This window comes from Bactrocera tryoni, chromosome 1, assembly GCF_016617805.1.
Source record: "Bactrocera tryoni isolate S06 chromosome 1, CSIRO_BtryS06_freeze2, whole genome shotgun sequence".
Taxonomy (NCBI): Eukaryota; Metazoa; Arthropoda; class Insecta; order Diptera; family Tephritidae; genus Bactrocera; species Bactrocera tryoni.
Window position 1 is genome coordinate 42,504,624 of NC_052499.1, and position 15,154 is coordinate 42,519,777.

Consider the following 15,154-nt stretch of genomic DNA (forward strand, 5'->3'; position numbering starts at 1 on the left):
TTTCAAAAGATGGATAGTATTGCCAGATACGAGCGCGCTTTCATAGCCGCGAAAATTCAAAAGAAAAAAAAGCGGAAAGGAGATGTTGACAAACCTAATATAAGTTGAAAAGGAGTTTATGGAGCAAAAATAAAGGGGAAAATTTTAGCTTCTAGGACATCTCGTGCCTAATATATCACTCTCTATAACTTAAAGATTCGTCCAAGAGGAGGTGCTTTTTTCAATCATCTTTTTTTGACAGATCGTCGTGTCAAGCTGCCATGTTATTTTTGTTCAGTATTGTTTGGCATTTCATCATGGGAAGGCTTACGCCTGTACAACATTTACAAATAGTTCAACTTTATTAGTAAAATTCGCGTTCTGTAAAGAATGTGTTTTTTGTGCTTCGTTCCACTTATGGTCAACAATCGGACTAATGTGCATGCTCTTCGCAACACCATCACCCATCCTGAGACCCAGAATTTATTAGTGGATCTCGTGATCTCGGCGAAATTTGGTTTCAACAAGACGGCACCACATCCCAGACATCACATCAATCAGTGGATTTATTGAGAGAAAACTTCGGTGAGGATATATAAAGTCTAAAGTCTCTGCGGACAATATCGCTTCGATTCAGGCTCTGGAGCAAAATATTACGCATGTCATTCGCCAGTTACCAGTCGAAATGATCGAACAAGTCATCGAAAAATGGATCCAACGGATGCACCATCTGAGACGTAGCCGCGGCCAACATTTGAAAGCGATAAGCCTCAGAAAATAAATGCCAAATAATGTGCTTTCGAATAATAATAAAAATTCCTCATTAAATTTGAAGTTTCTGTGCTTTTTCTTTAAACATGTAGGGAACCTCGAAATGGATCACTTTTTATAAGTAAGATATTGATTAATTTAATAGAAAAGCTGAATCATATTTAAACACTCTTCATTTTGTTAAAAGGTTTCATTTTTAATTATCTGTAGCCAATGAAACCCATTAAAGCTAATGCAAAAGTTATTTGCAAATTTATCAAAACCATTATTTCTCTTCCACATGTTGAGCAGATAATAGAAATTATTCTCGAATAATAAATTTGCTAACAATAGAACTATTCTCTGAAACGCGCAAGTGCTTTTGTGTATGTGCATAAATTTTTCAGACTCAGAGTCAAGCATGCAGTGAATAAAAAATGTAAAAGAAAGAAATTAATATTTTAATAAATGTGTATGGAAGAATTCCCATGAGTATTTGAATTTTATTTTGTACAAATAAAAATGGTTTAAAAACTAAATTAATAGTGAGTAGAACATGAATGAGTTTAAGCGATAAATTATATGGTGAATGAACATGTCGCTAATGTAGAAAGCTAATACAATATATGACTAACGAATATTTGGCTCTACTTTTGCATAACATTTATTTTTGGGAACCAATTTCTGTCGATTGCATCGTGTTCGAAAATCTTAAGTTAAATAATAACATAGCACCCCTAAACATTTGGTCAACTGCATCACCTAAATTATTGAAGACTCCGAAAATGGCCAATATTCAACTTTTTTTGCCATGTACATCTATGGCATTTCAAAGTAAATCATAGTAAAATGTTTATCATGAGTGTTTTTCGATCTATTGCGCGCGAGCCCTAAACCTATTAGTACTTATAAAAGCTTACCAAATATGCCAAGCCTGCTACGACATAACCAGCTATAAAATTCTGAACATGCCGTCAAGTAACGTCACTGGAAACATAGAAAAAATAAAATTCCAAAGCAATGTGAAAAAAGTGATGCTAAAAACACAAAACATGCAATGGCACTTGTGATAAAAAGTGATGTTAAATTTCCATGAATTTCTAACGAAAAAGAGCCACAATAAACGGCAAACAATTACGAGAAAAAATGTTAAGAGTACAGCAAGAAAAGTTAAGGAAAGACAGTAAAGAACAGAAAAGACCAGAAAAGACCAGAATCGGGTGGCACCTAATGCGTATTTTAGGTTTCCTCAACAGACCTCCACCATTACCAGCATTGAATTTGAAGGTCATCTCACCGGTAGCATCGTAATTTCGTTCGCCACGATTCTGCAAATAACGACGCAGGCAACAACAACGTCGCAAACCTGGCACACGGTAAATAATCTGCAGGAAACCACCGCGAAAACGCGCATTCATATAGCAGTAGATGATCGGATTGTAGCAGCTATGCGACATGGCCAGCCAGTGGAATGCAAACCAGAAGTATGGCAACGGCTCCCAGATTTTAAAGGCATCATCGTTGAGTAGAATCTGCAAAGACAGTCAATATTTAATAACGGTATAGAGTGTAGCCGTTCTTATTAGAATCGCGCACATATCAGCGCTATTTAAGAAGCTGCGAGAAGTATGCTTTATAAATATGAATAAGTACATTTGGATAATTACGCACGTCTTGTAGACTTACCACCAGCACGTTGAATGGCAGCCAACACATGGTGAAGACGATAACAACCATCACCATCATCTTAATCATCTGCAAATAAAAAAAAACAGAATATTTGCTAATTATTCGCTCGTGTAATAAGCTGTGGTTGCTAGCAGTTAGAATTAATTGCATAAAGGCATATATGTAGGTATATATTTCCAAAAAGTCAATATAATGTACAATTTATCATTTTCCAAGCCGTCATGCTGCGGTAACAATAAATTTTATATAATAACAGGTGAAATAGCGCAATTCATGCAGCCCCCGATTGCGGCAACAAAGAATTCATGATTAATTGACGACAGCATGACCGCCTACATATGAAATGTCAGGTTTGATTGCGTTTTTACGCTGCCATTAAGGCGCTCAATTTCCCTCAGGAGTTATTGAGCAAACAAGGAGGTTCAAGAGTAAAGAAATTGCTATATGGAAAATAAAATATCTAACATATCCTTATACATATATGTTTATTCATCTTTTTGTCCTCCACTTGTTGCTACAGAGTATAAAAGGTTTGTTCGCCTATCGGTTCTATGAATCACCAAAACTAAATAGATATTTAATGGTTCCCTACTTTTTCAAAGAAAAAACAGAAACTTCAAATTTAATGGGGAATGTTTATTATCATTCGAAAGATCATTATTTGGCACTTATTTTTTGAAAATTAAATCTATCAAATGTTAGCCGCGGCTACGTCCCAGATGGTCCATCCGTTGAGTCCACGTGCTGTTTTGATCCAAGGCCTGAATCGAAACGGGATTGTCCGCAAATACTTTTAAATTTTACATATCCCCACAGTAAAAAGACAAACGGTGTGATATCACACAATCTTGGTGGTCAATCAACCGGCTCAAAACGTGAAATTACTTGCTCATCGAAGTTTTCTCTCAATAAATCCATTGATTGTGTTGTGATGTGTGTAAAATGGCGCCGTCTTGCTGAAAACAAATATCGGCGAGATCACGAGCTTCAATTTCAGGCAATAAATATGACGATTACATTCTCAACTGGCATCATTTTTGAAGAAATAAGAACCGACGGCACGGTTTTCGTGTTCACTCTCAGGTACGGTTGCTATATTTTCTTCACTGCGTGCAGGAAGTGATCCATTCGGTCGAATACCATCCAATACTGAATACTGGGTCTCAGGATGGGTGATGGTGTCGCGAATAATACGCTTAGTGGGATTATGTTGACCATAAGTTGAGAAAAACGCGCGAAACACATTCTTTATATAATTATATTAAGGTGATTTTCGTAATAAAGTTGAACGATTCGTAAACGTTGTTCAGGCGTAAGTCTTCCCACGAAGAAATGTAAAACAATACTGAACAAAAATAACATGACAGCTTGACAGGTCTCTTCTTGGATCACCCGTTACATATAAATGATCAGGATGAGTACACAAGTTGAAATCCGAGTAGCTGATTCTTCGTCAGTTTATCCTCCGATTTCATTCATTGTCAGACTGTTGCTAGAAGATCTTGTAAGATGTATGCATTCAACTTGTTAGAGGGCGTGGCCTACTTTTCCAAAATTTTTTACCCACAGATCCTCTTGCTATTATTAAATTTTACCACCGAGATGGTATAAAGGAGGTGTATATGAGCTGGTATGAAAATTGGACAATGCCCGCCCACTTTTGACTGAAATCCCTTATCTCAGGATCCGACATACCGATTGCGACAAAATTTAGTACGCGGAATTCTTCTAACATTCTTATGTCATTTTGTGAAAACGGACGAAATTGGACAACAACCATGCCTACTTTCAACATAACAAAATTTTAAGTTCCACTTGATTCGTTCAGTTTCCAGTACACAAATCAAGAAGCATTTTAAATGACGGAACAAAACTTTGCGCGAATAATGTCTTTGGCGTGTGCCACCTTATGACCAAAAATTATTTAAATCCCATGGTAACTGTTGAAGCCCCTAGGTACCGAATATTTAGACCACGGTACCTTTAGTTGACTTTTGATCGAAAAGTGTATTTTTGTGCCTAAGATAGATAAATTTAAGCGAAAAGTTAGCCTAACCCCTATAAAGCTAATATCAGGTTTTTCGAACATCCTTCTGACTTTACTCTATATGATTGCACATTAAAGTATTTCCCTGTCTTTGAATCTTGCGAGTTGCAAGAGTATAAAATGTGCGGTTGCACCCGAACTTAGCCCTTCCTTACTTGTTTAAATTTAGCTTTGATTGAGTTTATTTCAAATATATTTCTTTTTAGTTTATTAGATTTATCTTAGTATTAATATTGTGAACAAGTAAAATGTTAACTGAAACTTTTTATGATCGCGGGCTCAAGTGCAGTAACGCCTCTGTGGCACCGAATAAATAATACCTTTGCTAACAATACTAAACTTGGTAATAAAATTCAAAAAGTACAACCAATAAATTAATATATCGAATTGGTTATTATTATTATTTAAGTTAAAGGATATTACATATCGATTTTAAAGCTGCCTTTATGCCGCTATGTCTGAATTTGGTATCCCCGCAAAATTAATATGTGTAAACAGACGTTGAACAATACCAAAGGATCCACCAGTATCGATATCATATCAACCGCGCCCCTAGTCCTGCTTTCTGAAGCACTTCTACTTCTGAGAAGCATGAACGAGATTACAATATCTGATGAGTCGGAGTTACGAGTTTTCGAGAGCAAGGTTCTGCGGAAGATTTATGATACTTTGCACATTGGCCACGGCGAATACCGCAGTCAATGGAACGATGAGCTGTACGAGATATACGACGACATCGACATAGTTCAACGAATTAAAAGACAGCGGCTACGCTGGCTAGGTTATGTCGTCCGAATGGACGAAAACACTCCAGCTCTGAAAATATTTGACGCAGTACCCGCCTGGGGAAGCAGAGGAAGAGAAAGACCCCCACTCCGTTGGAAGGACCAGGTGGAGAAGGACCTGGCTGGAATCTCCAATAGGCGCCACCTTACGAAAACAAGAAACGACTGGCGCGCTGTTGTTAACTCGGCTATAATCGCGTAAGCGGTATCTACGCCAGTAAAGAAGAATAATATAAGGCAGTCCTACAAAGCAAAATAAATTGTTTTGAAATATCGTTTATTCGGGGAATTTAATTACAATTTCCGGGTGCTTTCTTGTCTCAATGTTTTATTGCAATAATAAATTTGCAACTTAACGCAAAAATTTAAAATTTTCCAAACCTTTACAAATGTGGATGACGAACATTTTACACTGTGTCATAGCTGTCAAAACTTCAAACCATTTCTCCCACGTGATGTCATACTATAACAGATGTTAAGTTTATGAAGGAATAATAAGCCTTCAGCAATGGAAATAAGAAGCTTAACAAAACAAAATACAAGGAAAGTACATACATATGTATATATGTAATTTTTTATGAAAAACGCATCTACTGCATATTAGACCACGAATTAGTTTTTGTTGAAATTAATTACATGGTGGACCTTCCACTCGTGTAACGAAACGTCTGTGGCAAGCAAATCATTTATTTATGAAAGAATTCTCTTTATAGATAAGTTAAACAAATATGCTTAGACTGAGGAGCATACCATATAATGCGATTGGGTTAGAAATTTCTTTTCACCATTTGTTGCGAGAGAAAGTTGAGTCAGCTGTTACCAAGATTTGACCTAAACTTAGAAGAAAAAGATATATTTAACTGTACTCATTGAATGTATAATTAGACGTTTTGGGAAAATCTTGCCAGGAAACAAATAACTGCAAAAATCGAAGCTAAAAGCAGAAGTAGCGTTTTGGCCATAACAATGGAAGGTGACTACGACAACGCACGTGCTTTTTGCTTAAAAACCCTCAGCACTGGCGATAAGCATATATAGTATATCCGAAAATTCATACTCTTCTTCACGTACTGTGCACTTCGCCAGTCAAAAATGCTAACGCTGAACGATCCTTTTCTTCTTTGCGCCCAATCAAGGTTTGGCTCAGAACAACGATGCTCCAGAAAAGATTGAACGTCTGCGCACTCACCAACATTAACTGTCATAGTTAACCAGTAGAAGTAATCGAAAGATCTAGTAAAATAAGCCAAACCGTATTTATTTTATGCTGTAAATAAATGTTGAAATATGTATCAAAAATAAAATTATACAAGTAGTATACAGTTACACATTTCTCAAAACAAGTACAAAAATATACACTTCCCTCCCTAAAATTCTATTTTTAATTTCATCGAATTAATAGATTGTACAGCAGCGAACTTAAAGCAAAAAGGAAAATTCCAGTCAATTGTCGCAAAGCATTTGATTATTTTGTTATAGGTCTCTATTCTACTTCCGCATACTTGTAGCTAAACTGCGCTTTTCAAATAATAATACTATATTTCAATGTGCTTTCTTGCACAAGTAAAATTTCAGCAAGGCACAAGTCGATCGAAGGAAAGAAAAACTATAAACATTACACCGATTTGCAACTTGGAAGGCAATTCATATTATTTGGCGTTTACGACTCGGTTTTATGTAAACCCTATTGCTAAAACAAAACTCGCTTAATGTCTAGTAATTTACCAACTACTTTTTTTATGACTAGGAAAACTGTAAAAAAGGAGTTTACGCGATTTCTCGCCAACCTTTTATAGTGTTAGGCGGTCACGAAACTGTCTGCGATGGGAGAGCAGTAAAATATAATTTCGAAATAAAAGCACAACTGAAAAATATTCGTAAATGTACTAATACGCGGCCGATGCTTAAATCTATATGTGTTCATATGTATATACATATATTTTGAATATATCGTGAAACTCAGAAATAATGTGAAGCCTCTGAAGTCGAGAGTACGCTTTATTAAATTTGCGAAACTAATGACTATACTTTGTACGCGCCATTGTGAGCTACAAAAAATATTGCAATCATTGTAGAGACATACGAGTACAGATGTACCCATACGTACACACATATATACCCAGGGTATCATGTATAGGATTACATACATATATTCCATTCTGAGCGAATTGTGATTGCCGAAACTTTGTTACATTTCAGATGTTTGCGTATATATGTACGTATATATATACATATATACAGAAGCATTTATTGTTCATTGTGTGCTGCGCTACATTGGCTTTGATATTGCAGCTCTGCTTTTAACACAAGTTAATATACTCATTTGACCGCAACTTGCCACATAAAAATTACGAAACGAGTCTATAAATAATTTTACTACTTCGTTAATGCTCGAAATCTCATTAAAGTAAGGATGCAAATAATAAATAAATAAGTTGCTGTGATTAGCACGAAGAGCTGTAAATTTTATGCAGGCACAAGTTACATACAAATAAATTTATCGATATGTGTATGTACATATATTACCCAGCAAACATTTAGTGAGAGGCTTATCAAGTTCTAGTTTAATTAAAGTAGATTTTTCTCTGAACTGTACTCTAGGCATGTGCACAAAACTATCGAGTAATTTAAACTTCGATTGCGTGTTTACTTATTAAGGGGATGGCACATATGTAGATGCGCCAAATGTTAAATTAAATTCATATGATTTTTAATCTTCAAACGGCGCGTGTATAAACTTGACAGCTGTCGAATCATTGGTTTGTGAATTATATAATTTTCTGTGAAGCAACCTTTTATTGTGAAAAAATGTATAAGAAGAAATTTCGCGTGTTTATAAAATATTGCTTTTTGAAGGGAAAACAACAGTGCAAGCAAAAACTTGGTTTGATGACGAGTTTCCGGACACTGCTCCAGTTCAGACGTGGTGAAATGAGCACCTAAGACGGAGAATGCTTTGCACGCTCAAAACAGTTTTTTTTATCGACGAAAACATTAAAAAAAAGTCGACAAAATAATTCTGGGTGACCGTAAAATGAAGTTTTTCGAGATAGCAGACACTCTAAAGAAATCAAATCAAATGTGTACATCATATCATCCACGAATATTTGCGTATATGTGTAAAGTTGGAGTTTTTGCGTCGATTTATGAAAATAGATGAAACGTGGTTTCATCATTTCGTTCCGAAGTCTAATCGACAGTCATTCGAGTGTACTGCCCACGATGAACCCGCTCCAAAGCGAGGACAAACGCAACAATCGGCTGGCAGGGTCATGGCGTCTGCATTTTGGAATGCGCATGGAACAATTTTTATTGCCTACCTTTAAGGAAGGGCCATCAACAGCGATTATTTCATATAATTTTTGGACCATTTAAAGAACGAAATCGCATTTAAAGAGAAAGAAAGTGCTGTTTCACAAAGCCAATGCACCGTGCCACAAGTCAGTGCAAAAGATGGCAAAAATTCATGAACTTGGCTTTGAATTGCTTCCGCATACACCGGTTTCTCCAGATCTGGCCCCCAGCGACTCTTTCTCATTCTCAGACCTCAAAAGGTGGTGGGTCGCAACAATCAGTTAGTCTTTCAGTTGATTTCATTCCATTCAAATAAATTCATTATCAATATCATGTCGCAAAGCAGATAACGTTGAATGAACAATTTCGTACGACGTGGCTCCTCACGCATTTTCATGTATTGTACGAAAACATGAAATAGTAGCCAATGTGTTAAGGCAACAGATTCTCCGTATTACACAGCTATAGCATTGACTTTGACCGATATACAATTAAAAATGTTAGTCAGAAAAATACAAGTAACATTATTAATTTGCGATGAACGCAATTTTAACATTTTACCGAATTGTGGTCTCGAAACTCGTTCACTCAATGTCATTGGAGTATATCTCATATCGATATATTTTAATTAAAGTCAGTCGGAAGTATAGAGATCCCCATATTCAATTATATATAAGACGTTAACACTTTCTAAGGGTTAACAAGTTAAATTTACTATCTATGCCAAGTTTCCATTCGACAATTTCAATGATATTTCCGTTATACATATGTAAAGCAGGATAATTTTTATTTTGTGGGCGCGACACACGCGATTCCACCCATCTGCAATTTCAAGTTCCTCAGAGTGCCTATCCCTTAAACAAACTTTTTGTGTTTGCTGTCTCAATATGTTGCACCGTGTAATTTACAGTTTCGTTATTTTAAAGGTGGCTTGTGTGTTTATATATATCATATTGATAATAATGATATAAATTAATTCGAACCACGGATAAGTTTTGCATAACCGGTATATCCGGTTAGTAAAAAGACATTGAATCGACCTTGTTGCTTGTAATACTATATTATAATATGACACTGAAAATTATGTTAATTCTTTAAGTTTTTGTCTCGCCAATTCCTCAACTTCTCGGTTATAGTAAATTTTCGATCTTTTTTTTCATTTACTAAGTTATTGTTTGCTGGGTATAAAAAGTAGAACAATAACGTGGTGTCTACAACTTCCATGACTTTACTAAAAGACAATACTTACATACATTAAATTTTGGTGTAAATTTCTGAATATTCAAGCACTGAGAAAAGTCTATGCTTGTACAGCGCTTTGGATTAGCTGCGATATTCGCAATGACCTTCACTTTAAATGCTATCGCGTAGATAATTTTTACCATACTGAAATATATGTAGTTATATCTCATAGAAAAAGATTGGAAATCGCACTCATTATAGTTGCAAATAATTTGTTCAAAATAAACGTAAAATACGCAATAAAATCTAATATTGGCTTGATTTTGTGTCTTACATGAGACGTATCATATTATAGGTTTTTATGAACTTGGAAGTTTGAATTAGAATTATTTCTTGCTACTCAGCTTACATTAAATTTAATTAAGAATTATCGAAACCTGTGAACTTGAACTTCTCTAACTCAAATCAGCATAATCCACAAAAAAACTTCGAGTTAGAGAGACTTCGAGGATGGAAGGAAATTTGTATGAAATTTGACTTCTATTGCCAATTCAAGAGTTTAAGGGGGGAGCCTGCTTTAGAAGTTTCAAAAAATCGATTTTTTTTTGCTAAAATCTCTTCAAAAATAATCAAAGAATATGTCCCCAAAGTTATAGATGGGAATTCGAAATATTTTCGAAGCTGGAAGGGAAATAGTGACCGAGCGTCCAGCAGATATATGAGCGCTTGGGCAGAAAGCGAAAACTTTGACGTGCGATTTCTCGGTTTTTCATTTATACGATTTTTCTTAATTGGCGGACAGGATAGAAAAAAAGCTAAACGTTGTATGGAATTAGGGCAAAGTTTATTATCTTTGGCATTAAATTATCTTCTAATCTTTTTTCTTCAAAAACCACTTATTTTTCAATTTACAAAAAAATTGTAAAATTTTTTCATTTTTTTTGGAATTTTTTTAGTTTAACTAGTAGATACATTTTTAAAAAATATGGAACTCTTTGAATTTTTTGTTTCCGACAGAAATTGCGACCTGCATCCTGCCCGCCGTCAGACAAATGCACATGCGAGATGCATCGGGCAATTGCTTCCCAAAGGCAGAATATCAAAGATTTCGTATCAAAAAAAAAAAAAAAATAAACCCTAAATTATTTCTTTCCCTCCTAAAAAACTCCTAAAAAATCGAATTTTTAAAGCCTCTAAAGCAGGCTCCCCCCTTAAGTTATGGAGAATTTCGAGTTACAGAAGTTCGAGTTATGGAAGTTCAACTGTCTGTTAAGCGGGATAATATTCACCGTGAGTTCTGGACTTTATAGATAGGCTCAATACAAGAGGCACAAATATGGTTCCATATATTCTAGTGCTTATTTTCATGGTTTTTTTTTAAGCTAAAAGGCAATTTTTCAAAATACGCACTGTTTTAATGTAGATTTTCGATTTTAATCGTTATCAGAAATACACAAATCAATTGAAAGGGTGCAAGGCTGTGGGAACACCTTGAATACTAATGTTATAGAATTGGATTTTTTTTCTACAAATTTTAAAGGAGACGTGCAAAAATACTTCCCTCTGCAAATCTAAACCAGTTCTAAGCCTCAAATTCTTTTAATTGCCAAAATCTAATTTCTCCAGCAAAATAAGCTGAGGCAAAGTATTTTTTTGAAATTCATAAATATCGTTTATGGCAATCTATAAATATTACGCATGTGTAAGAGTGGGATATTTATTGATACTGATGATAATAATGATAAAAACATGTCTCTAAGCAAGTAAAATTAGTTTATTACGCATAACATTTTATCTCCCACAGTTAATATATTTGAGTTGCCAAAACATAAATATTCAATATAATAAAATTTTATGAAACATACAATGGCAGTGTGTTTCTTTTATCTATTCACAATAAAAATTTCAGAAATTGCCAAAGGAATGGATATGAATTATTGGCAACATTTGTTTTTCTCATTTACAAAAAAACCTTTACACTCGAACGTGATTGCCCTTTATGTATGGCTACTGTCCCAGGCCAACAAGCACGAACCAAGTCTACAGCATACACATACATTCACATATTTGAATGTCTCTCTTGGCATGCATTTTATGGTTTTGTGTGACGAGATTAATATTTACCCTTCATTGCTATCGAAAGCTTTGCAAAAAGGATGAACCATATACACAACTACTCAGCCGACGCATTTTTTCCGTACAAGCAACTTGTAATTGTTAATCTTCGGTGAAGTACACCAGCTACAAACTAGTGCAGCCGCAGTTATATTTTAAAAAGTAATATTTGCCAACGTGCTCTCATTCTGAAGCAACTATGTAGACAGTAACAATATAATATAGAGTGGATGCATTAGAACTTCCAACCAAGCTCGCTGAACTCACAACACTGTCTTGAAATTTTTTAGCACGAAATCTTGGCTTTCTAACACCATATTCATTGTAAAAATGATAATAATAGATGATTTTCTTTTTCACAGCTCTATTCGAAAGACTAAGGGTAAACAAGTTAACGTTGGTGTAACCTGAGTGACATATTCCCTCCGTAAGGAAGTCTTCGCTGAGACATTGGTCAAAATGCCAATCAAGCATACGTTCAAAGTACTCTTGATGCCTAGTTAAAATTTTGATCGATTTAAAGAGAATAAAACTATTTTACGAGAATACACTTTTAGTTGATTAAGCGGAGTTTCAGATTCATCGTATCCACATGTTATGCCTTGTGAAACACTTTCACTCATAGTCTGAGAGAAATAAATCTTAAAGTTGCGACAAAGTTATGGATTGACAATATGCTAAGTCTAGCTTCGGCAAGATATTTCACTTACTGTAGCCAAAACTCTTAGTAATTTCAGCGGTATTATTTCAAATTATTATAAATACTCAATACTCTTTGAAGAAAGTTATTTAATGGAAAATGATTTAAATGGATACGAAGATTCTTAATAGTCTTGTAAGGCCTCATATTTTTCTAGAGTAGAGTTCCGATTTCAACTGTATACTATATTACAATACCAACCCATATGCATGATCTTGGTAATGAGTTTATGCGATAAAACTACAAGTATTTATCTGTACCTAAAAACTTTCTCCAAATACTTTTGAGAATGCCGCCAGTCGACATGGCTTAGCTGGATATAAACCATTTCCGGTTGCTTATAGGGAAACCGGATAATCGCCTCCAATTTTTATTACCGCTCTAGAAATGTATTAAATTACTTAAATGCTGAAAATTAAATTTTAAAACAACGTAACCCTTTCCGAACACCCATCCTGATCCGCCCTTGTGCACCAACAGTAACGTGCACGTTCAATGAAACACCAGAAGCGACGATAAACACAATAGCAACAGAGTGATGGTTGAATGTTTATCTCTGCGCAGATTGTAGGCGCATTTCGACTACGTCAAAGCATTTTGTTCGAACTCGTTAAGAGCGCTTGAACAAATTCCCAACGCTATCGATGGGCACGCACATTTTGGCCCAACAAAGTGAGTGATGCGGGTCAAGCCAACGGTCAAAGTGTTGGACCAAAGGCAATGAATTTAATGGGCGAAATGTGTGGCAAAATTTCAATAAAATGCGGACAGCGAATATATACGTGCAACATATACAAATAATAGCGCCGCAAAATCAAACAAAGCGATAAGCAAATGTGTTGAAGTGGCATGGAAAAGGAAAACAAAGCGCTTCGTGATGTGTTGGAGGATGTGGACCGTTAAAATTTGCAAAAGTTGCAGTAAAATTTCGTAACTGAACCAAGTCAAAGTCACCAATGGCCGCACAACGCGATGGTCAATGAAAAACTGAAATTCCAGAAAAGACAAAATTGAAGCAAATATTACATTGTGTTGTTGTATGCAAGCGCAGCTGCTGACTTAAAGCAGTCATTTCCGTGCTGACTCTGTTTTGACTTTTAGCGCCCTACGCCAGCTAACTTGGCAGTACTTTTCCACACGTTTCTCACAATTTAGCAACTTTTGTGTGTTTTGTATTTGTTTACCAGTTATAGAAGTAACAAAAGTAACGTTAACTCTCTGATAAGGCTGTATGCATACATATGCTCTTTAACATGCCTGTGTACGTATCAAACGTAATAGTATCATGAGCTTGTCGAAAATGGTAACTGCTGCACATTAACGTGCACTTAACGGTGTCATTAACAAGAGCGTGCAAACTGTAATGTTTAACTTCACTTTGTTGCCAATAAATGCTTTATTTTTAAGCATTTTCCGTTTACATTGGTTAGGAGATTTTTTACTCGAACTCCTTTATTTTGGTGATTTTGTTTATATGCGTTTAAATTTCAATGCATAAAATATTCAAATATGTATGTATATTAGGGTAAGGCTATCAATTTTATTTCCTTGGATAAACCTTAAATAGTGTCTTATAGAATTCGTGGACTAAAATGAAGTTTAATGTGAGTTTTTGTTAGCTTTAAACATTTTTAATTGAGAAAAATTCCTAACCACAGTGGTTAGGTTGGTATGATAGACCAGGTTTGGTCCTTAGAGATGACAGATGGAGAGCTTAACGCGCGTTTCAATGGTTCGGCGACCTCACTATCGATAACTTTACCAGTGTCTCATACCAGGACATGTAGGACAAGTGCACAAGTTCACAAGAGATTACTTGTTCTTGACACTTTCTGTAGTCATCTCGATCTGTCAAGCCCATTTTGCAGGCGTATGCCGTCTTCAGATTGTCACCACTGAATATAACAATCATGTTCCTACATTCGCTTTTATTAAGCGTGAGTAGGTGCTTTGTGCATTTCTGATCTATTGCTTTGTGACTCTAATGCGTTATGACCTTTCTGTCTCTGTGTAGATCGTCGTAAAGACAGTGCATGTATTTAACAATGTCGATTACTATTTCGGATGACAGCTGTACATTACTCTTGGCAATTTCATTCATTATCTCATTGTCATTGACACTTTTCTGACCTGGCACTCGGTAGAAGTGAAGCAGCCTGTTCCTGGCGAAACTCTCAACTGCGGCTCTGGTTTCAAAGTCACTTCGGATAAGCGAAATGAAGTTATTGTCTCCAATGGTGCTTGACTGTCTATGTAGCTTTTAACTCTGGAGTTGCCTGCTGATGTATGAGAGGCTAGCTTCACGGCTTTCCCAATAGCAAAGACCTATGCTTGAAGTATGCTATCCCCGCACCAACTCCATCCTACATTCTTGAGCCATTCGTGTACATAAATAAATATATACATAAATACACGCAGCTAACATGCCTTTCGCCAACGATCTTTTTCTATATTTACTCTGAACCTTCTTTCCCAATTGAAACGTGGGATCAAGTAGTCGGTGCTTGCCAAACTGCCTTTACCCACCGAACTATACCCGAAGTTTCTATACGTAAATTTGCCAGCAGCCAGTAGTCGTCCCAGGCTTAGGTCTGGCGAAAATTTATGGGAAAC

At 35.7% G+C, this 15,154-nt stretch overlaps 1 protein-coding gene across 1 annotated transcript in view; it reads right to left on the reverse strand.

Moving 5' to 3' along the window:
* LOC120768043 (RYamide receptor) overlaps nucleotides 1-15,154 on the reverse strand; it is a 368,160-nt gene that overhangs the window by 2,594 nt on the left and 350,412 nt on the right. The window contains exons 6-7 of the mRNA XM_040094594.1: nucleotides 2,416-2,484; nucleotides 1,957-2,261 (exon numbers count right to left, since the gene is read on the reverse strand). Coding sequence (XP_039950528.1) covers nucleotides 1,957-2,261; nucleotides 2,416-2,484 — 374 coding nt within the window. The remainder of the gene's footprint in view (nucleotides 1-1,956; nucleotides 2,262-2,415; nucleotides 2,485-15,154) is intronic.